This window comes from Taudactylus pleione, unplaced genomic scaffold (assembly GCF_031769625.1).
Source record: "Taudactylus pleione unplaced genomic scaffold, aTauple2 ptg000400l, whole genome shotgun sequence".
In the NCBI taxonomy this organism is placed as follows: domain Eukaryota; kingdom Metazoa; phylum Chordata; class Amphibia; order Anura; family Myobatrachidae; genus Taudactylus; species Taudactylus pleione.
Window position 1 is genome coordinate 3,172,642 of NW_028284802.1, and position 27,269 is coordinate 3,199,910.

At 42.6% G+C, this 27,269-nt stretch overlaps 1 protein-coding gene across 4 annotated transcripts in view; it reads left to right on the top strand.

The window, feature by feature from the left end:
• Positions 1-27,269, top strand: part of LOC148506525 (uncharacterized) — a 79,393-nt gene that overhangs the window by 13,019 nt on the left and 39,105 nt on the right. For 3 of the 4 annotated variants that reach the window (XM_088446652.1, XM_088446654.1, XM_088446653.1), the window contains 10 exons: positions 974-1,078; positions 16,639-16,731; positions 18,191-18,289; positions 19,337-19,429; positions 19,567-19,662; positions 20,711-20,806; positions 23,017-23,082; positions 24,554-24,625; positions 25,582-25,680; positions 26,924-26,995. In XM_088446652.1, the coding sequence (XP_088302778.1) occupies positions 16,698-16,731; positions 18,191-18,289; positions 19,337-19,429; positions 19,567-19,662; positions 20,711-20,806; positions 23,017-23,082; positions 24,554-24,625; positions 25,582-25,680; positions 26,924-26,995 (727 nt within the window). In that variant the 5' untranslated portion in view covers positions 974-1,078; positions 16,639-16,697. The remainder of the gene's footprint in view (positions 1-973; positions 1,079-16,638; positions 16,732-18,190; positions 18,290-19,336; positions 19,430-19,566; positions 19,663-20,710; positions 20,807-23,016; positions 23,083-24,553; positions 24,626-25,581; positions 25,681-26,923; positions 26,996-27,269) is intronic. The other variant, XM_088446655.1, reaches the window with a different exon arrangement.

Genomic DNA, 27,269 nt, shown 5'->3' on the forward strand with positions numbered 1-27,269 from the left:
GACGCCAGGAGAGTCTCACTGGACCTGGCGCGCCGAGTGGGGCTTTTTAGCGCAACTGCAGCAAAGATGTGTAGGGACACTTCTCTATGTCCTGGATTATTTATTGTAGAGTGAAGACACCCAAACTACTATGTTCTCATATGTTGCAGAGGTTTGAGCTCTTAACTTCACTTAAATCTCAGAACAGATCTGTCATTCTGATGATCACTTGCAGGTTAATGAATGCTGCCATATTTGTGTGAGAGTCCATCCCTTATTCACAAACTTGCATGAATAAAGTGCTCTGTTACCGGTACTGTATGCAGAAGATTACATACTGCACTTCATAAGTGGAATCTGCTTCTAATATGAGAATTTTCTATTCCAGTGTTATATAAACAAAAGTATTGACAGGTTGAGTCTCCCATATCCAAATATTCCGAAATACGGAATATTTTTAGCATGGCTGAGATAGTGAAATCTTTGATTTTTCATGGTTCAATGTACACAAACTTTGTTTAAGGCACAAAATTAATAAAAATAATGTATAACATTAATTATAGGCTTTGTTTATAAGGTGAATATGAAACATAAATGAATTTCATGTATGTACACAAACTTTGTTTGAGTCACAAAATTATTGAAATTACCTGCAGGCTGTGTGTATAAGGTGTATATGACACATAAATGCATTCTGTGTTTAGATTTGGGCCCTATTACTAAGACATTTCAATATGGTATATAAATATTCCAAAATATGGAATATTCCGATATCCAAAATAGCCTTGGTCCCAAACATTTTGGATATGGGAGACTCAACCTGTAGCAACTTCACATCCGGTGTCTTCAATGTGACCGATTTAGTTGCACTCTCGGGGTGGTTGCTTTGGTGCATGTGGTAACTGACACAAGATGAGGCGTATCGGATAATGGGGTGGATGGAAGAGATAGAGCCATGCTAAGTGTGTATTCCGTCTCTCCTGATAATACGCAGGTTGTGTTCCTGTGAAGCCCGAGATTATCTGGAAGATTGAGCAGGGAAGGGATCCGTACCTGGATGAGAAGGAGACCCTGCAGGCGAAGGAGGAACTTCATACAGGTCAGTAGCTAGAATGGCCATATATTTATTATCATGGCGGTGACTTGTATCAACCTACAGAGAGCAGTCGCTGTCATTCTGCTGTGTACAGCTCTCTATTGTATTATTAGAATTATTATTAGAATGTTGCCTTTAGAGTGAATTTAACTTTACAAACGGCACCATTGAGTTCCGACTAGTAGTGTGCTTACCCTGCTATAACCCCAACACCATTATATTTATAACCTATAGATGTGTCCTTATTTATTACGGTCCCCATGCTCTGCACTGGGTGCATGCATATCTCAGTGACACTGAGTGTGTTTTGGTCAGTGACCAGGGTTTTCCGCCCCCTCCTGCTGCCTGCGGTGTCACTTGCACTGCCTGGCCCCCTTCCAGTTTCCCCTGATGCTGCAGTTATCACTGTGTGAGTGAGCTGGTGACTGACACAATGGTTGGGGTAAGAGCAGGACAGGGAGAAGTGACAGAGCTATCTGTGTGACTGAAGTGAAGGCCTCTGGGCTGCCTGTGAGTGTTTAGTTATGTCAGAGGGAGCACTAGAGGTACCAGGGTAATCACAGTGGGGGGTTTCTGTGCTGACGTTAGGCTATGTGGATTGGTCATACTCCTTTTATGTACTGGCATGTAATTATGTGTAGTGAGGACAGTGCAATATGCTGTATGTTGGCTTAAGCCTGTTTATGGTGGTCATAAAGGTCTTATGTCATTGTTTAGCTGTGTGTGTTGAGCATTGGTCTGTATATGTGGGTGTTGCACTATAGCTGCATACACACACAACGATTTTGTTACCAACGATTTTATGAACAATTTTCTATCAGATTATAGGTGCGTACACTAAAGTGGACGACTGAACGATAACTATATCGTTATCGTTCAGTCGGTCACTATAACGTCCATTTTTTAACACCAAAACGATGAACGACTATGCGCGTTCCCGCGGGTCGTTTGTCATTGTCGTTCATCGAGCAAACATGCAGGCCAACCTGACAATATCGTCAGGTTGCTGCATGTTGGGGAATGGGGGAGAGAGCCCGGCGCTGAACGATATTGTTAATGATATCGTTCAGCGGGTGTGCTCAATGTCATGAACGACATTGAGCACACCCTGCCGGGGATACACTAGACAATATCGCTCAGGGAGCATATCGTCTAGTGTGTACGCTCCTTATCTGTCAGATTTTTTTTTAAGTGTAATGAACGATTTTTATGAACTACAAACGATTTTTGCATATTCTCTTAATGAAAATCGTTCAGTTGGTCAGTCTGACTAAACTACAAACATCAAACGCTTTTTGACCGATAATCGTTCATCGTTTTAACTCAGAAAGTGAACGATTTTTACAACAATTGAACGATAAACGATATCATTAACGATAATCGTTGTGTGTGTATGCACCTTCTGTGTGGTGGGCATTAGGTGCACATGGGCCGGCTTTGATGAGCATTGGGCTTTAATATGCTGCTTTTGTAGATATAGAATTTGCAGGATAGTTGAGTTAATCAGATAATTTTTTATATTTCATATATTCCATGACACACATGCTTAGAATGTATTATTGCTGCACTGTGTGTTGTACATAGCGTGGCACAGTAAGGACATCCATCTTTGGCATACTATGTGCACTGATTAGTAATGTATGCAATGCACTGTGGCAGACACAGTCGCCAGACTGAAAGGGGCACTAAGATTACATTTTGCATCGGGCACCGGAGAGAGTAGCATTGGACCGGGAGACTCTTAAGTGGCAGAAGATTAATGTTGGGAAATCATTGGACCAGTATCCTCTCTCTAGTGAAGTTATGGATAAATGGCAATCGCCTCCAAAAGTGGATTTCCCCATTTATTCTGACTGCCAGCACTATTCCCATTTCCAGTGCAGTGGATCTTAGTGTTTGTACTGATAGGAAAATATGAGGCCACCCTTAATTCCATTGCAATTGCGGCCTCTCTTAAGCTGGGTACACACTACACAATCCGGTGTATGACCGTGCAATATATACAGTATTGTTCCATGCTGTACAGCAGATGGTACGATTACTATGCACGACCGTTGTGCATGTGTAGACTCCATACCATCCATACAATGTATCTTACGATCCCTGTCGGAACAATATATATCGTACGATATAACGTATAGTGCGTAGCCAGCTTTACACTCATCATAACCTTGGCTTGTGTAGAGAGTTGATTAGAACAGTTTGCGTTCTAATAAACCCAGGTCGGACTTGCTGACCTTGGTGGTGCACATTCCAGGGGTAGCTGATAAGGATACTGAATTTGAACCTCTATAAGCTCCTACCTATACCTTCTAAAACCTGCCTATAAACCTCTAAAATTGACGCTATTTGCGTACGCAGTCATACAGTAAAATAAAGACTTTAGACCTTGAACATGTGTTTTCAAAGCACAAAGAATTATTCAAGTAAAGTATAGTCAGTTACACGCTGTGATCTAAGTACAATTTAGTGGAAACAATTATACAGACCCACGATACAGTTATACATACGCACGCGCTCTGGACCAGATACCGGCATCAGCAAGAAACCTCCGTCAATCAGCAATCAGCAAGAAGACTCCAGACTGGAGTTACAACACACACATGTATACCCTTACAGAAACAGACAACACAATAGAGAGGTTTGTTGCTGATCCCATTGGTTCCCCATCACGATGCATTTGTTACAGGACATTTAACAGGTTGTTTCAAATGGAAACAGACCAGCCTCCGACAGCTGGTTATCTCCGTTTTCCCGCCTGATGCAAATCTAGGCTGTTGGCTTTACAATGTACATTTTGGTGCTTTAAGTCTCTACGGTCCATAAGTTGAGAATGCATGTTGCGATCTTCACACCGATGATACCGGAAAACTGTTGAGAAAGTGCAGATCAGTATAATACCAAACACGGGTTACTTATCACGTATTAAACCTTAGATACCAAAATAGCCTTTATTTCACAGCATTTGTAACAAATGGATAAAACTTGAATCTTATACTTTAAAGCTATGGAACCTTTTATGTGAATGTGTAGTGTGTGAGTGTTAGGGGTTTTGGGAAAAGACGCTGGTTAACTTAGGGCAGATGCGTACCCACGAAGCTAATAAACAGCGTTCGCATACGGGGTTTTATGCATTCGTTAATGTGCCACATGTTAACAGCGCAACTGTGTGTATTGATGTGTGTATGTGGTATGGGAAAAGATGCGATCGCCTGAAGCTAATTATAGCATCACCATATGTACTTAAGTGTGAGTTTAGCTAAAATGGAGCTGGGCGGCCATTCGCAAAATGGCATCTTGCAGATCTCATTTTCAAGATGGTGTCTTGCGGCCAGTCGCAAGATGGTGTTGTTTCGATCTAATTTTAAGCTGATCTTGTCTCAGCCAATTATCCAGCTTCGACAGTCCACCCTTTGATAGGGAACAACATGCTATCACATTCTGATGTTAAAATTAATTTAGGCATACATTTATATATTATTTAATGTCATTATGGGATGGCATAAGGTGGTTCTTAATCCATCAATGATGTGTTTCTGGGTGGGGACATAAAACTACCATTATACGCACACCGCGGATCTTGGAAGATCATGGGAATGATGTGGGGATGTATCAATCCTATAAAGGAAGTCTTGAGGGGGATTAGGGACTTACATTATTTGAGATGTTTAAAAATAACATTTTAATAATAATACATTTTATGCACGTCTAAACATAAAACATTATATGATGGTATTACCTAGTTCAGGCTTGTAATGCAGTTCTGTATTTACCCCAGTATTCATATTGTCATTGCTGACCACCATCATAATTTCATTCCTTCGTTTTACTTTAACTTTACATTTTCCACACTTCACCATAGTAGGAACACACCTGACACATATGCCAATTACTATGATGATGACCAGTATAAGGATCTGGAAGTTACCTACGCTTTTCCCTAGGCCTGAGAACCATTTCACAGGGTTCAACCATGACACCCATTCCTCTACTTTCTCCTCTACTTCAGCCACTGAATCATTGTGTTTCTTCCGAAATTCCCATTTTAGCTGCAGAATTTCATCCATCTTACGGTCTATCACCTCCTTGAGGTCGCTGGTATCATTGGTGACATAGGTGCAACACTTCACTCCAAATTGAGTGGCCAAAGTTACGCAGTATCCTCCAGTGACAGCAGTTAAATAATTTAACACTAGCCTGTGTTGCACCAGTTCTTTCTTGTACGCTTGCAATTCTCTACCTGTATACCTGAAGGTGTCATCATACATCTCGGTGATATTATCTATCAATTTAGCAAGGTCCTGAATATATCTAAAATTTGATGTACCCCGAGCGATCCTGGTGGGATCCAGTGCTATCAAAACTTGAAAGCCAGTTGTCTCACTAATTAACTGAGTGGCTTTATACACGTCACCAGGTATCCTATTTCTTTTGCCTCTGTGTTCATATTGCGTGTGAAGATATGGTGATGGTGTGTTTTTATGAATACCAAGCATTTCAACATGTGTGAGGGTCATAATCTCTGGGACTACTCTTCCCAGGTAACACAAACCTTCGGAACTCGGGGAGAGCCACTTATACGCTTTTGTTCCACATGTAAAATATACATTATCGGGGAGAATATAAGGTATAGTATGCATCATTATCATTAAACACATTTCCCTTGCAAACAATCCTATCTCAGGCTCTTCCATCTGGTACATGCAAGTTTCTGGTTGTATTATCTTAGCACAATATCCATCTGGTACCTAACAATAATTTCTTTGGTGGAACTCAATGTATACCGATACCTAAAATGTCTCCCATTAGATCTAATTGAGCGTAACAGATCATGATTTATAGACTCATTATCAGCTCTCAGTGAGAAGGTCATAGTCTGATTATTCACCGTCACTTCCCAATTCCTGGGCTTCTTGGGGTTGGTTATGTTTAAGCACAAAAGTGATCTATCTACTTGGAATTGATAGAGTTTGAAATGAGGTGGTTTGGATGAGAGGAATTTTCCATCCAATGTTTTCCCTTTTTGCAATTCTAAAATTTCCGTGATATTCAGCGGAAATGGCACCAACCCTACATTATGTTGACCCTGTGGCACATGCGAGCACACCCAACAATCAGTTTGATTTAAAACTTTGCCTACCATGCTATGATAATCCTCTGATGGATACCCACCGCAGTACGGGTTACATTTAGGTTGGCACCGTTGGATACAGTTCTCATCAACTAGGGACCCACAAAACTCACAAATACAGGAATCTTCAGACGATAAACCTCCACACCGTTCCCGAGTATCCGGAATAACAGCTCTTTTAACAATCATAGTACTAAGATTGGTCAGACACTCCCCTGATTGGCATAGCACTCCTCCTGACTCCACTCCATCAGCGCTGCCATCAGCTCCCATCTCCTCTATCGGTCCCCTGACACAGAAACCGGACATTCCCGAACCAACCAGGATGGTGAATACTCTAGAAGAGAATATGAAAATGAACACAGCAGGCCTGTCCATTGCCACGACAAAGACCTGCAAATTTCTTTTAGTTCGGGTATCTCACTACGACCTTTTCAATCCACCCGGAACAAGCTCGCGATCGACAGGTCCACGTTATCAGCCTTGTCTCCGCCTTGTTTCTCCACCGATTGGTTGACCTTTTTGCAGTGAGTGGAATGGACCCAGGTATCTCTCTCAGCCACCTTCAAAGATGTAGTACTTGTCAGCAGCACCTGGTACGGACCTTCCCACCGATCAGTCAAACAACCTGAATGCAAGAAATTTCTGATCATAACATATTCTCCTGGTTCAACATCATGACAGTTAGTTTCAGGCATATCATGGGACAACAATTTCAGTTTCTGCTGTTGCTGTTTTAACTGTTTACTCATTGATATAAGATACTGTACAGTTACCTCATTGTTACCCTTCAAGTCTTCCTGTGGACTTATAATCAAATGAGGTTGTCTACCAAACAGTGTTTCAAAGGGGGACAGATTTAGAGGGGGTCTAGGAGTGGTCCTTATGCTATGCAGGACCAACGGTAATGCTTCTGGCCATCCTAGTCCAGTCTCTGCCATGATTTTACTTAACTTATTTTTAATAGTCCCGTTCATCCTCTCTACCTTGGCCCTGGCCTGGGGTCGGTAGGGGGTGTGAAGTCGACTATTAATACCCATCAGTTTACACATATTTTGAAAAACATCACCTGTGAAATGATTACCCCTGTCACTCTCAATAATTTTAGGTATACCGTATCTGCATCCAATCTCCTGTACTATTTTCTTGGCAGTAAACGCAGCAGTATTAGTGGCCGCTGGGTAGGCCTCAACCCAGTTGGAAAATACATCAGTGCACACTAATGCATACTTAAGATTCCTGCAGGGTGGTAATTGGATGAAATCAATTTGTATCACCTGAAAAGGTCCGTCAGTCGGTGGAATGTGGGATGGTTTGGTAGGGATCGCTTTCCCTATGTTCTTCCTTAAGCAGGTCAGACAGGACATTGCTCTCTTTTCTGCTTGTGAAGAAAAACCCGGTGCGCACCAGTATGCTCTCACCAATTTGCACATACCTTGCTTTCCCAGATGAGTCAGACCATGTGCTGCCTCAGCCAGGCTGAGGTAATATGCCTTGGGGGCTACTGGCTTACCTTGTCCGTCCCTCCAGAGCCCGGTGGACTCTTGCCCACATCCCTTGGACTTCCAAACTGACTTTTCCTGGATTGAACACAAATTTTGCATCTCAATTAATTTCAGCATATCAATTGTTTGAAAAGACATAACTTGTTCCGTTGGAAAAAACATTTTTAACCCTGGTGCCCATTTTGCAGCTTCATCTGCTCTGTTGTTGCCCAGTGACACCGGATCATCCTCACATGTATGGGCTTTACACTTAATTGCTGCCACCGTTTTGGGCAATTGGATTGCTTTTAGTAATTGTTTTATATGTTTGGAATGTGCAACTGGTGTGCCTGCTGCTGTCATAAAATTTCTCAGACGCCATAGAGCCCCGAAATCGTGCACCACTCCAAACGCACACCTAGAGTCAGTGTAAATGTTAGCAGATTTGCCTGCTGCCAGTTCACATGCTCTTCTTAGTGCTACTAACTCTGCCACCTGGGCTGAGTGAGGAGGACCAAGAGGTTCAGCTTCTATGATGTCTGTGTCAATTACAACAGCATAACCTGTACATAATTCACCTGTGTCTGTTTGCCTATGACAACTCCCGTCCGTGTAAAATGTCACATCCACATTCTCTAAAGGTGTGTCACGTATGTCAGGTCTAGCAGTAAAGGTCTGATTCAGATATTCCATACAATCGTGTGTATCATTATGTCCGCTGAACTCACTTCCCGCCAGCAACCCGTCTCCTTCCACCCTTTGTACATCATGTTGTACATACAGTAAATACATTGCTGGATTCAGCGTATTACATCGTTTAACAGTGATGTTTGCAGGTGCAAATAGAGCTAGTTCCCATTTGGTAAACCTCGCTGAAGAAACATGTCTGGTTTGGGCAGAGTTCATCAGAGCAGATACAGCGTGGGGAGTTTAGACAATCATATCATGGCCCAATACTACGTCCTCACTTTTACTCACCAATAGAGCTGTTGCTGCCACACTTCTTAAACAAGTTGGGAGTGATCTTGCCACAGTGTCCAATTGGGCACTGTAGTATGCTACGGGCCTACTGGCATCACCATGTTTTTGTGTGAGGACATCTGCAGCACAACCATCGGCTTCCGTACAATACAAATCAAAAGGTTTTTCATAATCGGGTATTCCCAATGCAGGTGCTTTTGTCAGACTATCCTTAAGATTAAGGAAAGCCTGCTCTGATTCCTTTGTGTGTATGACACGATCAGGCTTTGAGGAAGAGACTAATTCCTGTAAAGGCAATGCCAAAATAGAAAAACCTGGGATCCACATTCTACAGTATCCACAAATTCCCAAGAAGGTACGAATTCGCTGCTGGTTCTGCGGCAGTGTCATGTTCTGTATGGCCTGGATTCTGTCATTTGTGAGATGTCGTAACCCCTGAGTTAGGCAGTGTCCCAAATATTTTACTCTGGATTGGCACGGCTGTAGTTTGTCATTAGCAACCTTGTGTCCCATTGGCAGGTTGAAAAGATTATAAACAGTCGTGCAGGGCCTGGGTGAAGATACTGAGGCTGTCTGTGAAACCTTGGGGCAATCGTGTCCATGTGTATTGTACACCCCTGTATGTGAAAGCGAATAGGTACTGACAGTCAGGATGAAGAGGTACAGAGAAGAAAGCAGAACAGAGGTCAATGACAGTGAAATGGGTTGCATTTGGTGGGATCTGCATAAGAATGACAGCTGGATTTGGCACTACGGGAAATTGGCTCTCTACTACCTTATTAACACCTCTAAAGTCTTGTACCAGCCTATAACCCCTCCCACCACTCTTCACCGGAAAGATGGGACTGTTGGCTACACTAGCTGTACGAACTAAAATTCCCTGTTGTAATAATCGCTCAATTATTGGATAAACCCCTAATTCTACCTCCTGTTTTAGTGGGTACTGGGGAATTTTTGGAGCTTGCCTACCGCCTTTTAAATTTACCATTGCGGGGCTTACGTTTGCCATTAATCCAGTGTCCTGTCCATCCTTGGTACAAAGTGAATTTGGAATTTGGGATAACATTTGATCTACCTGAAATGGATTTTCATTTACACTGGTAGGGTGATACATTATCCTTTGGGGAATGTCCAACATATCCCTCACCTCGTGCGCAACTCTCTCTGGGATGTCTAAAAATACACCATCAGGGGTACAATATATGACACATCCCATCTTACATAACAAATCTCTACCCAGTAAGTTAGTAGGAGCTCTCCAATAAAGCATTAACGGCCACATTTGGAGCTGGTGCCTGCTGGACATTTGTTGGTCTCTGTGCATATCCTTTATGGGGACATCCAGGTTTTCCCTGGTTTGGGGGTCCTACCCTTTTTACTGTACAGTTTCTACTTTAATGTCCTGGCTGGTTACAATTAAAACATGTTTGTGAATTGGATGAAGAGAAGGCTTGTTGTGTGGGTTGAGCAGGAGAGAGAGAGGTGGTGGGTATGGGTAAGGATATTGAGGGAAAGGATATGGTGGGAGATATGAAATTTGTGGGTAGTATGGGACTTGTGGTTGTATAGGATTAGTGGGGTAGGGCTGTGTTTGCGGTGGTGTGGGATTAGTGAGGGCGTGTAATTGTTCAGGTGTGTGTGTGTGGGTGCAGGTGTGTTGCTGGCTGTGATGTTACCGTCATTCCTTCTAGAGCTTGAATACTGACAGCCATTAGTTTCTTGCTCTGGGTCTCTCTCTTCTTTGAGATGTTTCTGTCATTTTCTATGGCGGATTCTATGAGGGTATCTATTGTGACTCCCCTCCAGCCAGGGTGTGAGGTCTGAACCTGGGTTTTTAGGTTCTCTTTAAGGCCATCCATGAGTTATAGTGACAATCATTCCCCTGTGGTGAGTGCTATCTTTAATATCCTCTAACCCAGTGTACTGGGTGATAGCCTGCAGAGCCCGGTCGCAATAATCTTCTGCAGATTCTCTCTCCTTTTGCTTTATGGTGAAAATTTTGTTCCAGTTAACTACTACTGGAAAATATACAACCAATTGAGTTATGATACGGGAAATGTTACCTTGGTTCACTTGATCTGTTAAGGGAATGTCACCATCCAATACACAATCCGTGATAAATTTTGTCACGTCGATATTGCGTGGTAGACAGGCCCTTAACACCACTCGCCAATCTTTATTGGTTGGCTTGTGAGAACTACCCAAATTTCTCTCAAATCTTTGACATTTGGCTAGTTCCTTTTTGGGATCGGGGAAATCATTCATGATGGAATTTAGCTCTGCTTTTGTCCAAGGACAATGCATTACCACATCCCTTGTGGGCACTACCCCGTTCGCATCCGCATTTCCATTCGGAACAGTTATTGTCCGGATGGGATGCAGACTGGCCGCACTGCTACCTTTGACCGTATTACCTGGCTGGGGGTTTAGTCTGTTGCTGCAACGTATAGTATTAACAACTTCCTCTACGGGTGCAGAGGAGTTTAACACTTCCCGTGCTGTTACTGATGGAGATGGTGGCACCACTTGTGATTGTCGTGGTGCCGCATCTAACGTGTACAGCATGGGAAATGGCAGACATAACAATAGACTCATCATTCACATCATAAACATTCTCCTTATGGTTACTTAAGAGAGGGTACAAATTGCTTGTTACATTTTTATGGGTTTTTTCAATAACTGTACCTGCACCCCCATCCACATAAGGTGGTGGTGGTGCGCGTGAACTACTGGCAATACCTCCCGCAACGATACCTTGCCGCACGTGCGCACCATTTTGCGGCTCGCACGCATTGCAATTTAGTGCCGCAGGTGCATTTTCTGGCAATGCGTTCGCAATGCTAGTTTGCGTCGCTTGCACATTTTTAAGCCACGCATCCCCTTCATGCTGCCACAATTTTAAACATTCGTTATGTTTTACCTTTTTAACTTTAGAGCGCATCAGACTGATGTGTTCCAGACATTACTCAATACATCTTTATCAAAACTACCAATTCTGGGAAACGGCCTAAAACTCTTCATCGTTATCTTATACCATACATCACAATACCTTATTGCATAAGCACCGTACTTAGTATGCATAATACGACGGGCCAATCCAAGCGGCGCTTCCATCAGCAGCACATCATTGTCTAACATCTCTACTGTTTGCGTGGCTCCCATCTTGAGACAACTCCTACGTTTTTCAATAAAGATTTAAACTGGTGAAAGACAATCAAGATACTTTCACTTACCTGCGGACGCCTTTGAAAAAGGGAGTATCCACGAACCCTACGGAGGACCTCTAGACGCCTCCACTCACCTATGGGAGAAAAGCTGCTCCCACGCAGAAATCCCTTTTTGACTACGTTTGGGTGCAGCAAAGTACCCTTTGTTTTCCAGTTGATTTCGTCCACCCTTTCACTAGTTCACAATCATAATCTAACCAAAATTATGCGGTTCAATTAAAGCGTTCAAATAAGCCTAACAGATCACATACATTGATTACTGAACACTATAATCACGCTGGGAGCCGAACCCTAACAAAAATAACAACCCATACACCTGCTTTGTGTAAAGTAAACTGTAAGCTGCTACCGAGTCACTAGGCCAACTTCCTGCGCCTAGCGCTTAAGGGTCCTACGATACCCTTAACATTTAGGTCCCATGTTACACCCTAAACAAGTATTCACAGTTGCACACTTTTTCCTGCGCAGAAAAATACACGTTAACCCAGTTATTGGCAACAATTGATAATGTAACCTTAACGGCTTTGTTTAAACACGTGGCAGCACAACCGGAAGTACGTATACGCTATTGTGCGACTAGTTGCATACACAATAATGCGACTACTACACAACCGTATGACTTAATGTTAGCTGCGTATGCAAAAGTGCGTCTATTACGCGCTCAAAAATGCGACTCAGCCGCGTGCGCAATAGTGCGGCATCCCTTTTTAGCGTGAAATTCTATCAACAAAGGAAAGCAAACTGTTTCCTTTCTTGTCCCTGGATTCTAGTCAGCGTACCCTGACTCACACGATAACGGATAGCGATCTCTCAGCACCGAGTGATTGCAGGTAAAACTGCGTGTGGCCACTATCCACCGTTTGGTGAGATATCGATAACCGTATGTTTATCGTGTGAATAGGTAAGTGACCTCACTCTACGAGCCCCCAACTAAGGATACTGGATTTGAACCTCTATACGCTCCTACCTATCCTATACCTTCTAAAACCTGCCTATAAACCTCTAAAATAGACGCTATTTGCGTACGCAATCATACAGTAAAATAAAGACTTTAGACCTTGAACATGTGTTTCCAAAGCACAAAGTATTATTCAAGTAAAGTACAGTCAGTTACACGCTGTGATCTAAGTACAATTTAGCGGAAAGAATTATACAGACCCACAATACAGTTATACATACGTACGCGCTCTGGACCAGATACCGGCATCAGCAAGAAACCTCCGTCAATCAGCAATCAGCAAGAAGACTCCAGACTGGAGTCACAACACACACATTTATACCCTTACAGAAACAGACAACACAATAGAGAGGTTTGTTGCTGATCCCATTGGTTCCCCATCACGGTGCGTTTGTTACAGGACATTTAACAGGTTGTTTCAAATGGAAACAGACCAGCCTCCGACAGCTGGTTATCTCCTTTTCCCCGCGTCATGCAAATCTAGGCTGTTGGCTGTACAATGTACATTTTGGTGCTTTAAGTCTCTACGGTCCATAAGTTGAGAATGCATGTTGCGATCTTCACACCGATGATACCGGAAAGCTGTTGAGAAAGTGCAGATCAGTATAATACCAAACACGGGTTACTTATCACGTATTAAACCTTAGATACCAAAATAGCCTTTATTTCTCACAGCATTTGTAACAAATGGATAAAACTTGAATCTTATACTTTAAAGCTATGGAACCTTTTACGTGAATGTGTAATGTGTGAGTGTTAGGGGTTTTGGAAAAGACTCTGGTTAACTTAGAGCATATGCGTACGCACGAAGCTAATAAATAGCGTTTGCATGCGGGGCATTATGCATTCGTTAATGTGCAACATGTTAACAGCGCAACTGTGTGTATTAATGTGTGTATGTGGTATGGGAAAAGATGCGATCGCCTGAAGCTAATTATAGCATCGCCATATGTACTTAAGTGTGAGTTTAGCTAAAATGGCGCTGGGCGGCCATTCGCAAAATGGCGCCTTGCAGATCTCAGTTTCAAAATGGTATCTTGCGGCCAGTCGCAAGATGGTGTCGTTTCGATCTAATTTTAAGCTGATCTTGTCTCAGTCAATTATCCAGCTTCGATACTGAATATCTAGGCGATGACATGGATCTGAAATAATTAGCACCACCTGTGAATCTTTTAAAATGTGTCTGCCAGATTTCTAAGCTTTGGCAATGTTTGGATATCTATTTACTATTATGTAAATGTATTTGTAATGTATATTGAATTGTGTATTGTTGATGTTTATAGTGCTTTATACAATAAAATATATTGGTGGGGGGCGAGTGTCAGCCAGTAATAAATACACCTGTACACCACCTATGAGATCTGGAAAACTTGCACCGTTAGTGGTCCCTGAGGAGTGGTGTTGATAAACTGTTCTAGAGTTTCTGATAAATGTAATAGCCTGTGAGATCCTGGAGAGTTTGGCCGATGTTTTATAGTAGCAATCATTTTAAAGGCAAAACCAGGTTTCTGCCCAACCGGAAACACCTGTGGAGGTAGCCCATCTACTTCCTGTCCGATTTCAGCTCAAATGACAGAGTGAGATGCATTGTGGATTATGGCTATATCCTAGATATCCTGATGTCCGTACATAGAACTGTTCTTTTTACCACCGGTAATAATCCCAAACACAAAACATGTTTTGCCCTGCAGAAAGCCTTTCAGTCTTTAATTTCCTCAAGGCTAGTCATTCTAGTCCCTAAAAGAGCCTAACGGGTTAGCATTCTACTCAAAACCTCTTCTTGGTACAGAAACCAGGCTGATCTATCCAACCAAATTCGGTTGGACAGGTTCAAGATCTAGTCACTGAGATCTGTCATAAACCGCATGGTACGGTACGAGCTTTTGGTGTCCATGCAAGGCCTGCTCAGATTTGCTGATCAAACTTTCCATTTTTGATTTTTTTTCTTGCCAACAGCACCATGGGTGTTTACAAAGATCATGGCAGCAGTTACGGCCGCTCTTCTAAGGTCCACTGGATGACTAGTCTTTCTTACCTGTACTAGCTGTTGGTCAAGGTGTGAGACATTTCATAGTCTTTACAAATTTTCATGGATGGATCATCAACTGCCAAAAGTCCAACCTACCTGCCCGTGGATTGTTTTCCTACGGCTGATGTTCAACACCTGACAGCAGAAGATGTTTTTGTCTGAAGACAACATTTTTATTTTACAGGAATTAGTAAAGTCTGTCTTGGCTGGGAGATGGATAAATAGAGGTGGTAGCGCACTTTGAGATGGTGCAATTATCCCGGTTCCACTTGATGGAGTTGCAGATGAAGCAAATATCGAAATGACACGAGTCACAAAATCATTTAACCAGCCTGTTCATCACTCTGTCTCCAAGGGTGCGTCTTTTGTTCCCCTGGTGGCTGAGGGTTGACCACTCAACTGGGGTCACCTCTTCACTATTCTGGATTGATCAGTCATGATAACGAACACCAGCATTCTGGGCACGGGAGCTGTAAAATGTCCTTGTGATACTTTCACAAAGTTTTTCATCTAATGTGCTTCAACTGAGAGCAGTGTAGGTGATGTGGTTAGATAGTGCGGGTTTCTTTTAACGGTATGCAGTCGGGAAGCCGGCCGACCTAATCCCGACCACCGGCTTCCCGACTGTTTAATCCCGGCAAGGGTCTAAAGACAGGCGTCGAAATCCCGACGCCTGTCATTAGACATACGCTGGGAGACCGACGCCCAGCATCCCGATCGAAGGGACGTGGAGCGCGGATAGCCGCTGGGGGGGGGGTAGGGTTAGGTTTAGGGTTCCCGTGGGGACTTAGGGTTAGGCACCCCCCCGGGAGGTTAGGTATAGGCTAAGGGAAGGGGGGTTAGCGTTAGGCACCCCCGGGGGGAGGTTAGGGTTAGGCACCCCTAAAGGAGGGTTAGGGTTAGGGGGAAGAATAGGTTAGCAAATACTTACCTTAGGACGATCAGGATTTTCACTGCTGCTGGGATGCTGGTGTCGGGATTCGAACCGCCGGCCATGTGTCCGGCGGTAAATCATACCAATTCCCTTTTAACAGTGCAGCTGTTGAACCCATGATCCTTAATGCTAAGTGCTTTTCTTACACTGGTCGATTACACATAGTAAACTAAGAACGTGGTACATAATTATTATATGGAAGGCAATGTAATGCAAAATGCGTTTATTACAAAAGCTGCCAATTCTGTATTTGGTCAGTTTTTAATTAAAAGAAAAAATCTAACTTGCAGAAACTATCAATTTGGGAACCTGAAATTACATCAAGGATTAAAGAAAAACAGGCGATCGTAAGGAATTTTCACCAAACTCAGCGCAAGTTTCCAAATGAGAAGTCCAAGGGATTGGTAGTTATTAATGAAAATAGTGGACCTTTCAAAGTAGAGGTTTATTTTTGGTGTGCACAGCTGTACAAGATAGTGACGAACGAGAATGTTATAGCTTTTCAGTTAGGACTTCTTCCTCTGGTTATTGTGAGGAGCACTGCACAAGATAGTGACTTAGGAGAATGTCATACACACAGACAGGATCACGAAAGGCTGCTACCTGTGGTTACTGTGAGGAGCAAAGCTGTACAAGTGAGGAATGGAATGATTCATTATATAGCGGTAGGATTGGGTGTGGGGGTTAAAAAATATATATTTTAATGAGAAGAACCCATTAAAATAGTAAATGACAGTACGGCGTGTAGGATTTTGGGAAGATAATACCCTCATGGTCACTTTAAGGCGTTGTTCTTAATTGGAAAAATTTAATCTGCAGAATCTGTCATTGCGAAACCTGAAGCTGTACCAAGGATAACCGTAAACCAGGCGATTGGAATGAATTTCCACCAAGCCAAGCGCAAATCTCCAGGTGAGAGTACATTTTAAATTGGTAAACCCCTTTTGAGTTTTAATTTTTACACCGAAAAGAATATTTATTTAAATGTTTTTCTTGTTTTTTTGGGGGTCTATGCATTTGGGAAGATACGAGGGTTGTTCAAAAAGTAATGCCTAAATGCTCACAACTCAAATTTTATTATAGATACAGATTTGAAAACTTACAGTAAAATACTTTGAAGTCTTAGTAACAGAATGACTCTACTCAAAAAATTCACCATCTGCCCTCAGACATTTTCTCCACCTCTCAACCCAAGCTGTGAATGCACTTTGGAAAAATTCCAGTGGTTGGTGTTTGACCCAGGAACATATGGCGTTTTTAAAAACCTCTATGTCTTCAATATGTTGACCCACGTAGACAGTATTTGAGAGGGCCAAACAGGTGAAAGTCAGAAGGGGCCAAATCAGGACTGTATGGTGGATGTGGCATTATTGCAATTGCAATGGCTGCAGATGTTGCCATCGAAGTGTGTGGGGTCTGGCATTGTTGTGGTGTAAGATGACATTTGACAGTGGAATTGTTGACCTTTTTTTGTGAATAGCTTCTTTCAGCTTCTTAAGTGTAATAATGTATTGATCACTGTTGATTGGTTTGGTTCCAAGTAATCGATTAGATTAACACCTCGGTAATCCCAGAAGAATGTGGCCATGACTTTGTTTACGGATCGCTGTGATTTAAACTTTTTTAGCCTAGGTGAAGTTGGGTGTTTCCATTTCTTTGATTGGGCCTTTGTTTCTGGTTCCTAAAGGAATACCCAGGTCTCATCTCCTGTAATGACATTTTCCAAAAATGTCTCAGGGTTGGCTTCAAAGTTGGTCAAAAGGTCATTGCATACTTCCACCCTCTGGGCCTTATGATCCCCGGTTAATTGCTTTGGAACCCATTTAGCACATCATTTATCCCAAATCATTGATTAGTGTTTCTACAGTGCCATGGCTACTTTCAAGTTCATCACTGATATCTCTGATGGTCACACGATGGTCTTTCTGAATCAGGGCATCGACTTTGTTTCGGTTCTCTGCTGTTGCTGCAGTTGATGGTCTGCCACCAAGAGGTTTGTCGCACACGGACGATTCTCCCGATTCAAAACGCTTCATCCACCTTCTGACATTGCTATAGTCATTTGTACGCTCACCATACACTTTTTTCAGTCTTCTGTGGATTTCTGTAGCACTGCAGCCTTCTTTTTCCAGAAATAAAATGACGGCTGTTTGTTTCATCTTGGATTCCATGGTATTTCTTGCACTGCCTAAACAAAACTACATATATAGTTAGCAGACATATTAAACTACAAACTGACAAAGTTTCAAATAAATGTTGCTTATTATTTTAGAGTTATGAGCATTTAGGCATTACTTTTTGGACAACCCTCGTATTACAGTCATTGACTGTTTAAGTGGTGTTTTTAATCAGAATGAAAACTATTTTCCAGAGCCCTTCAAAGTGAAACCTGAAACTGTATCAGGAGTGGAAGAAGGAAAACAGAAGATTGTTATAAGGAATCTCCTCTCGGCTAAGCACAAGTCTCCAGGTGAGAAGCCCTAAATTGTTTAGTGGTGAAAACAATTTGCCAAAAACAATGTGAGGAGCACTGCTGCACAAGATAGTGGCATACGAGAATGTTATAGATGGTCAGTTAGGACTTCTTCCTCTGGTTACTCTGAGGAGCTCTTCTGCACAGGATAGGGATGTAGGAGAATGTTATAGAAGGTCAGTTAGGACTTCTTACATTGATTACTGTGAGGAGTATTGGTGCATAAGAGTGACATAGGAGATTGCCATACAGACATCAGAATGGGCTTCCTACGGTTACTGTGAGGAGCACAGCTGTAGAAGATAGTGAAGTAGGAAAATGTTATAGACTGACAGTTAGGGCTTCTTTCCCTGGTAACTGTGAGGAGCACTGCTGTACAACTTAGTGATGAAGGAGAATGTTGTAGAAGGTCAGTTACAGCTTCTTTGGTTACTGTGAGGAACACTGCTGCATAAGAGTGACGTAAAAGAAAGCCATACAGACATCGGGTAGGGCAGGTAGGGTTTCTTCCCATGGTTACTGTGAAGAGCACTTCTGCACAAAATAGTGATATAGGAGAATGTCATAAAGACAGTTGGGGGGCTTCTACCTGTTCTTACTGTGAGGATTACTGCTGCACAAGGCAGTGAACTAGGGGAATGTCATACATACATACATGATCATGAAAGGCTGCTACCTGTGGTTACTGTGAGGAGCACTGCTGCACAAGTTAGTGAAGTAGGAGAATGTTGTAGACTGACAGTTAAGGCTTCTATCCCTGGATACCGTAAGGACCACTGCTGTACAACATAGTGACGTTTAAGAATGTCATAAAATCAGGCAGGATTTCTACCCATGGTCACTGTGAGGAGCACTGCTGCACAAGTGAGGAATGGAATGATTCACAGTATAGCGGGAGAACCAAAGCACTTGTTTAGGATTGGGAGTGGCAATTAAAAAATATATAAATAGTAAATTACATTACAGCGTGTTTGATTTTGGGAAGATAATACCCTCAGGGTCACTTTTAGTCGCTCTTTTTAATTGAAAAATTTTTATCTACAGAATCTGTTATTGTGAAACCTGAAACTGTACCAAGAATAACCGGAAGCCAGGTGATCGTAAGGAATTTCCACCAAGCTGAGCGCAAATCTCCAGGTGAGAGTAAATTTAAGATTGGAAAACTCCTTTTTGAATTTTTTTTTTAATTGTATTTTTGTTTTCTTGGGTGTATGAATTTGGGAAGATATAACCGTTTAGGTTGTGTTTTTAATCAGAAAGAAACTATTTTGCAGAGACTTTCACAGTAAAACCTGAAACTGTATTAGGGGTGGAAGAAGGAAAACAGACGATTGTAGTAAATATCCTTCCAGCCGAGTGCAAGTCTCCAGGTGAGAAAACATAAATTGTTTAGTACTGAAAATAATACACCTTTGATAGTATAGGTAAGGGGTCTTTTATGGTGCATTGCTGTACAATATAATGACGTAGGAGAATGTCAGGGAGGGCTTCTTTCTATGGTCACTGCAAGGAGCACTGCTGTACAAGATAATGATGTAGAAGAATGTCATAGACCGTCAGGGAGGGTTTCTTTCTATGGTCACTGCGAGGAGCACTGCTGTACAATATAATGACGTAGGAGAATTTCATAGACAGTCAGGGACGGCTTCTTTCTATGGTCACTGCGAGGAGCACTGCTGTACAATATAATGACGTAGGAGAATGTCATAGACCATCAGGGAGGGCTTCTTTCTATGATCACTGCGAGGAACACTGCTGTACAATATAATGATGTAGGAGAATGTCATAGACCATCAGGGACGGCTTCTTTCTATGGTCACTGCGAGGAGCACTGCTGTACAATATAATGACGTAGGAGAATGTCATAGACCATCAGGGAGGGCTTCTTTCTATGATCACAGCGAGGAGCACTGCTGTACAATATAATGACGTGGGAGAATGCCATAGACAGTCAGGGAGAACTTATTCCGCTTGTCACTGTGAGGAACACTGCTATACAATATAATTAATTAGGAAAATTTCATAGACAGTCAGGAATGGCTTTTTTCGATGGTCACTGTGAGGAGCACTGCTGTACAATATAATGAAGTAGGAGAATGCCATAGACAGTTGGGGAGGGTTTCTATGTATGATTACTCTGAAGAGTAATACTACATAAAACAATAACAGCCATAATCCAAGAGACTCTCACTCACTGTTACTGTGAGGAGCACTGCTCTTGTCTAGGGCAAAGACGAGACTTAATTTATGTATACACTTTATATTTCAAAGGGTGAAACATTCCCTTGAGTTCCAATCTATTTATTTAAATATAATTCTTATTGCATCAGCTGGCTTGGCGTGTATGATTTGGGGAGGGTATTACTTTCATTGTCAGTTATAGGTGTTGTCCTTAATCAGAAAAAATGTAAATTACAGAGTCTGACATTGAGAAACTTGAAACTGTATCCAGGATGGAGGAAGGAAAACCGGCGATTGTGAGGAATCTCCTCCAGGCTGATCACAAGTCTCCAGGTGAGAAGTTCTTAAGGGTTTAGTAGTGGAAACTGTGGAACTTACGTAGTAGAGGTATGAAATCCTTTAGGGGATTCACTGCTGTACAGTATAGTGATGCAGGAGGGCTGTTGAAGGACACCTTATACAGAAGATTACAAGAGGTTGCTTACGTAGAGCAATAGTTGATAATCTTCTGCTCCACCAATGTCAATACAAATAAATACTCTTAATAATTTCAAAACATAGTAATGCTTACACATATTTATCAATGTTCTCACAATAGCTCTTTTATTTAAAGGCAGTTTGTACTAGAAGCTTAGTGGTCCTTAAATACGTCCCCTTTACTTTTAAACATTGTCTCATCCTATACTTGGAACGTGTTTTGCACAATCCAACTGCACTTTGGAGGAGAAACACATTTCTTGATGTATTTTTACCAGGAATACCAAAAAAAAATGCTTCAAACGCACTAATATGTTTCATGTAACTTGTATTATAGATAATCCCAAATTTCAATTTACTGTAATGAACAATTTAACACATAAGTGATGATAAACTTAGCAGAACTTTAGAATCCTAACTGAAAATTTGGGTATTAGCTTGCGTCTCATAGCGTTCCAAGCAAAAATAAGCAAGGTAGTAACCCAGAAATTCCGCAGCCGCACATCGCATCTGTACCTCGCAGCTAATTGAATCTGTCCCATAGACCCTCCATAGCATACTCGAATTAGGACAGGGAACAACACCTGGTCATCTCATCAACACGCGTTTCGCTGGTGAGCTTTTTCATAGCTAAGAGGACTGCGGGAGATATATATTTTTAAAAGCGCTGCCATTCGACATGAGTGATGTCGTGTGTCTAACTATCCAATTCTATTTCAGAATCTTTTGGAGGGGTCTGTACAGAAACTGCAGAACATTCTTTAAAAACTGTAATAACCTGTAATAACCTGGAAATGCATCTGCACCTCGCAGCTATTTGTATCTGTCCCATAGACCATCCATAACATTCTCTAATTAGGACAGGTAACAACACCTGGTCCTCTCATCAACACGCGTTTCACTAATGAGCATTTTTAAGGCTAATCGAGGACAGCGGGATATCTGGGTTTTAAAACAGTCAGAGAGCCCTGTACAGAAAGGGCGGGACATTCTCAGATTGATACTCCCTTGCGCCTATAATGAAGGATTATCTCCTGCTCAAATGTCGTAGCGCAACTAATCAATATTTTCTAAGGGGTCAGTCCTATTAGCCGCAGGTTCCCTCACATCGCTATAAGCCACACTTGCGGTACCTCTGCACTCGTGGATTTTTGTACGGAGCCCCAAAGGGCGATTCCTGAGTGAGATCAGGCAGCGAGAGGGGCTTGATCCCTAAGACTGACATGTTTAGCTGCCAATCACATTGAGAATATTGTGCTGTTCGTAAACATTGACCACTATTCAATAAAGATGTCAGGATATTTTGTATTTAATTTATCTGCAGTTTATTATTCAGATCTCTGTCACTTAGGACATTATCCAGACGGGAATCAGTATGTAATACCGACAGCTGGGATCCAAGCTGTCAGAATCCCGACGCCTGGATCCCGACAGGGTTAACATACCGACACTTGGTGGTCAGAATGCTAACCCTCCCCCTACCCTAACCCTCCCTTCCTGGTGCCTGAACCTAACTTCCCTCCCTAGTGCCTAAACCTAACCCTTCCCTCCCCGCATCTAACCCTCCCCCCCTATTGCCTAACCCCTATACCTAACACTCCCCCCAACCCCGTTACTTACCTTCGGCATCCTGGCAGTCGGCGCCGGGATTCTGAACGGCGTCGGTATTCTGGTGCCGGTAGTGTAAGCGTCGGCCTCCGACCGCCGGGATGCTGAATGTATACCATCAAGACGTTAGTATGTAGCTATGTACATAAATGTAATATTGGATCATAAACCTTTGCGCAGCCTATGTCATGATTTTTTATCTGCCCGCACAGCTAAGACATAGTATGTGGAGGCGTCATTATAGATCTGGGGATTATTAAACATTCCTCCGTGTGTAGGTGCCTGGATGCACTTTGAATGGATTTAGCCCTGAGTTACAATATTAATAGTTCTTGTACAAACCCTCAAATTTATAACAATAAAATATCTAGCTGTCAGTGTGTTAGCTATTGTTGTACACGGCTATATTAGTGTACATCTTATAATGAGATCTGTACTCTCTGTTCTTGTGTACACAGAGGTGTATGTAGTTATTACTCCGAGGATTAAACAGGAAAATGAGCCCTCGAGGGATCCAGTGGCAGGTCTGTAAATATAACGAAAGACCCAGTCTATAGTGGTATTCTCTCATAGATCAGAAGTATAAAGAAATATAATGTACAGCAGGGTTACCAGCCACTGACTGCCCTGCAATGGTACAGGCCGGCCATATGTACTTCATAGCTTCTTAGTGTAAATGTAATTATCCTAATTACTGAGCTCTGTCCTGTCACATGACCGTTACATTTCCCGTTATCACGTTACATTGTATCACTATTTTTATTCCCTTCATAGCAATCCGCAATGCACAGATCCAGTCACTGGTGTCCTGATCATGGTTATATAGGGAATATAGACATAAGTAGTCTAGTACACTTATATTACTACCCTGATCTATATAAGGAGGGGAGTTTGGGGTTTCTGAATCTGGTGAGCATTCTGCATAGCACTTTCTATCATGATGAGATCTGTGACGAGCGGCTGCGCACATTGTGGGTAATTACGGGAGGAAAGACTTTGTGAGATTTCCCAGGTTACTGCATTATTATAGTGAGTGAGGTTCTGCCAGAGGCTTATAGCTAAATGAATCTCCCCCTTTGAGACTAGAAGAACTATACAAGTCCTGTCCGAGGGGGAGAGAGAGGCTCAGGGGCATCTGTGCTTTATGTGTAGATTGCCAAAGGGTTTCATGTAGAGTGTGGCAGGTCATTGTACAGAGTGGATATAGGGCCTGATTTAGCATGCACACACACGACCGCTGCGAAATTACGTAAATGAACGTGATCACACTGCCGCCGCAGCACAAGACAAGACGCCCAGCACTACATAAAGCTGACCCCTTCCCTTTTACTCACATCCGCAAAGACAGTGAAGACATCGGTACAATCGAAAACCATCGAACCCATAAGCACAGTTATGATTGACCTGACCTTACTCACACACTGCTAAACTTCCTGCAGAGTACTCAGGCTGCGTATGCTGTCGCAGGAGCTAATTTACGCACGCCCATGTAACTGCGTTCAACCACAATGATATGCCTGCATTTCAAAGACCACCCCCCCATGTCACTACCCCCAAAGGTCACTTCCTGTCAATCACTTTGCACTTGGACTGCGTGCTCACTGCGATCGCTTCTCACATGCGCAGAACACAAACCGGCCAGGTGCGTGCGTCCGTAGACTTACAATCTGTAATGAATCAGGCCCTTAGTTACGGTATAGAACAGTTTTGGCTAACCTTGACACTCCAGCTGTTATGGAACTACATAACCCAGCATGCACTGCTACAGTTTTGCTATTAGGGCATGCTAAAACTGTGGCAGGGCATGCTGGGATATATAGTTCCACAACAGCTGGAGTGTCAAGGTTAGCCAACACTGGTATAGAAGGTTAAAGCATATCTAGAAGGAGTGTGCAATAGGTTTCCTCTTTGTTAAGGGTACAGTAAAGATGTGAACAATGAGGAGTATTAAATGATATTATAATGAGATGTGTACTCTCTGTCTTGTGTACACAGATGTTTATGTAGTTCCTGATGTTACTCCGAGGATTAAACAAGAAAATGAGCCCAAGAGTGATCCAATGCCAGGTCTGTAAGAACAAAGCAATATATAGACGTTGTGTCGTGGAGCCAGTCTATAGTGTTGTTCTCTCATAGATCAGAAGTATAAAGAAATAAAATGTACAGCAGGGTTACCAGCCACTGACTGCTCTGCAATGGTACAGGCCGGCCATATGTACTTAGTAGCTTTGTGAGATTTCCCAGATATCACTTATTATATTAGTGAGTGAGGTTCCGCCAGAGCTTTGCAGCTAAATGAATCTCCACCTTTGAGACTAGAAGAACTATACAAGTACTGTCCGAGGGGGAGAGAGGCCCAGGGGTATCTGTACTTTGTGTGTAGTTGTCAAAGGGTTTCATGTAGAGTGATACAGGTCATTGTACAGAGAGGATTTAGTTACAGTATAGAGGATAAAGCCTATATAGAGGGAGTGTGCTATAGGTGACCTCTTTGTTAAGGGTACAGTAAGGATAGAAGCTCAGAGGAGTATTTAGTGATTTGCAGCTAATCAGATACCTGTATTAGCTTAGATCCATTTAATGTCAGACTAAGTAAAGTTGCTGAATGGTCTCAGCCAGCACATCGCTGATATATGACAGGTCTTTAGCTGTGGACTTCTCCAGAGCTGCACATTACAGGCAAAGCTTGCAGCACATTTCTCAGTATAGGAACCCGCTAGTGGAATCCTTACTGGGCTTAGTAAAAGGCATGGTCCAGTTTCTAACAAGCCCCTCTAAATCAGCCCATGTATAACAAATGGATGATCCTTCACCCCTGGAATCCTGCTGTTACCTGTATCTACTGTAGGAGCCAGATTGCTTCATATCAGGGACAATGAGCACACGGCTAGCCGTCCATAGGTCTCCTGTTCTCATAGCTATTTCCTGTATGTGTGGGGCCGGGATGTGACAACCCTGTAACTGGAAAGTAGATCTGTGACCATGTATGGAATGATGAAATTTATAAATGTTCTGTTTCCCAGGTGACAGATGGGCACAGAGCAGAAATCACAATAATGGGCTGCAGAGCGCCAGCTTCCAGCACGGGATGGCGCAGAGTAACAGTGACGCACCTGCGGAAGGTAGGACACCATTCATTTCTTACCAGTGTTTGAACAATGTGTTTGTCTCAATGTGTTTATGTACAAACATCTGCAAGATTGGGGTGTCATGGGGACGAGTCGATGTGCCGCTTCTGGCGGTTTGCTAATGAACTTTTTCAAGGCTAAACAAGGACTGCGGGAGATCTGGGTTTAAAACAAATAAAAACAGTCAGCCGGTGACTGTGTGATGTAATGTGTCTCATTATCCAGATCTGTATCAGAATCTTTACTGAGCCCGTACAGAAAGGGGGCGGGACATTCTCTGATTGATACTCAGTTGCGCCTGTCATGAAGGATCATCTCCTGCTCTAATCTCATAGCGCAATTAGCAATCATCATATCCTAAGAGTGAGCTGCCAATCACGCTGAGAATATTTTGGTGCTGTTAGTAAGCATTCACCTCTAATTAATAAAGATGACTAAATATTATGTCTGGATATTTTGTATTATTTTATCCGGACTTTGGGCCTGAGTCTTTACGGATCGCAGCTGCAGTTACTCACACAGACGGCACTGCGATCGCAGAGATCACGCAGACCCATCGCAGAGTGATGACAGGAAGTTAGCATTTGGGGGCGTGCATAAAGTAACCACTGAGAGGACATACGCAGCCTGGGCTCTCACTGCGTACAGGAAGGTTAGCATTTTCTCAGTAAGGTCTGACCTTGTGTAATTTGTGTGTGAGGCTCCGATGTTACTTGATGGTACCGATGTTTTCGCAGACTTGCAAGGTATTACGGATGTGTGTGAGAGGTAGTAGGCGTCATTATGTTGGTCTTCGACGGCATTGCGATTGCAAACATTAGCATATTTTCGCAGCGGGTCTTGCGTGTGTAATCGCAGTTGCGGCCTGTAATAAATCAGGCCCTTTATTATACAGATCTGTGTCACTCAGGACAGGTAATATGTCTCTATGTACATACATTATATTTGGATCATGAACCTTTGCACAATCCACATCATATTATTTTGTTCTGCGCACAAGCCTAGGACATAGTGTGTGGAAGCGTCTTCCTAGGTCTGGAGATTACTGTACACTCCGCAGCCTGTAGGTGCCTGGATGCACTTTAATGGATTTAGCCTCGGTGATGATATTAATAGGTCTTGTACAAAACCACATATATAAAAATGACATCTAGCTGTCCGTGTATTAGCTGTTTTCCCTGCTATATTAGTGTACATTATATAATGAGATGTGTACTCTCTGTTCTTGTGTACACAGATGTGTATGTAGTTCCTGATGTTACTCCGAGGATTAAACAGGAAAATGAGCCCAAGAGGGATCCAATGCCAGGTCAGTAAGAACAAAGCAATATATAGACGTTGTGTCATGGAGCCAGTCTATAGTGTTGTTCTTTCATAGATCAGAAGTATAAAGAAATAAAATGTACAGCAGGGTTACCAGCTACTGACTGCCCTGCAATGGTACAGGCCGGCCATATGTACTTCATAGCTTCTCAGTGTAATGTAATTATCCTAATTACTGAGCCCTGTCCTGTTACATGACCATTACATTTCCCGTTATCACTTTACATTGTATCACTACTTTTATTCCCTTCATAACAATC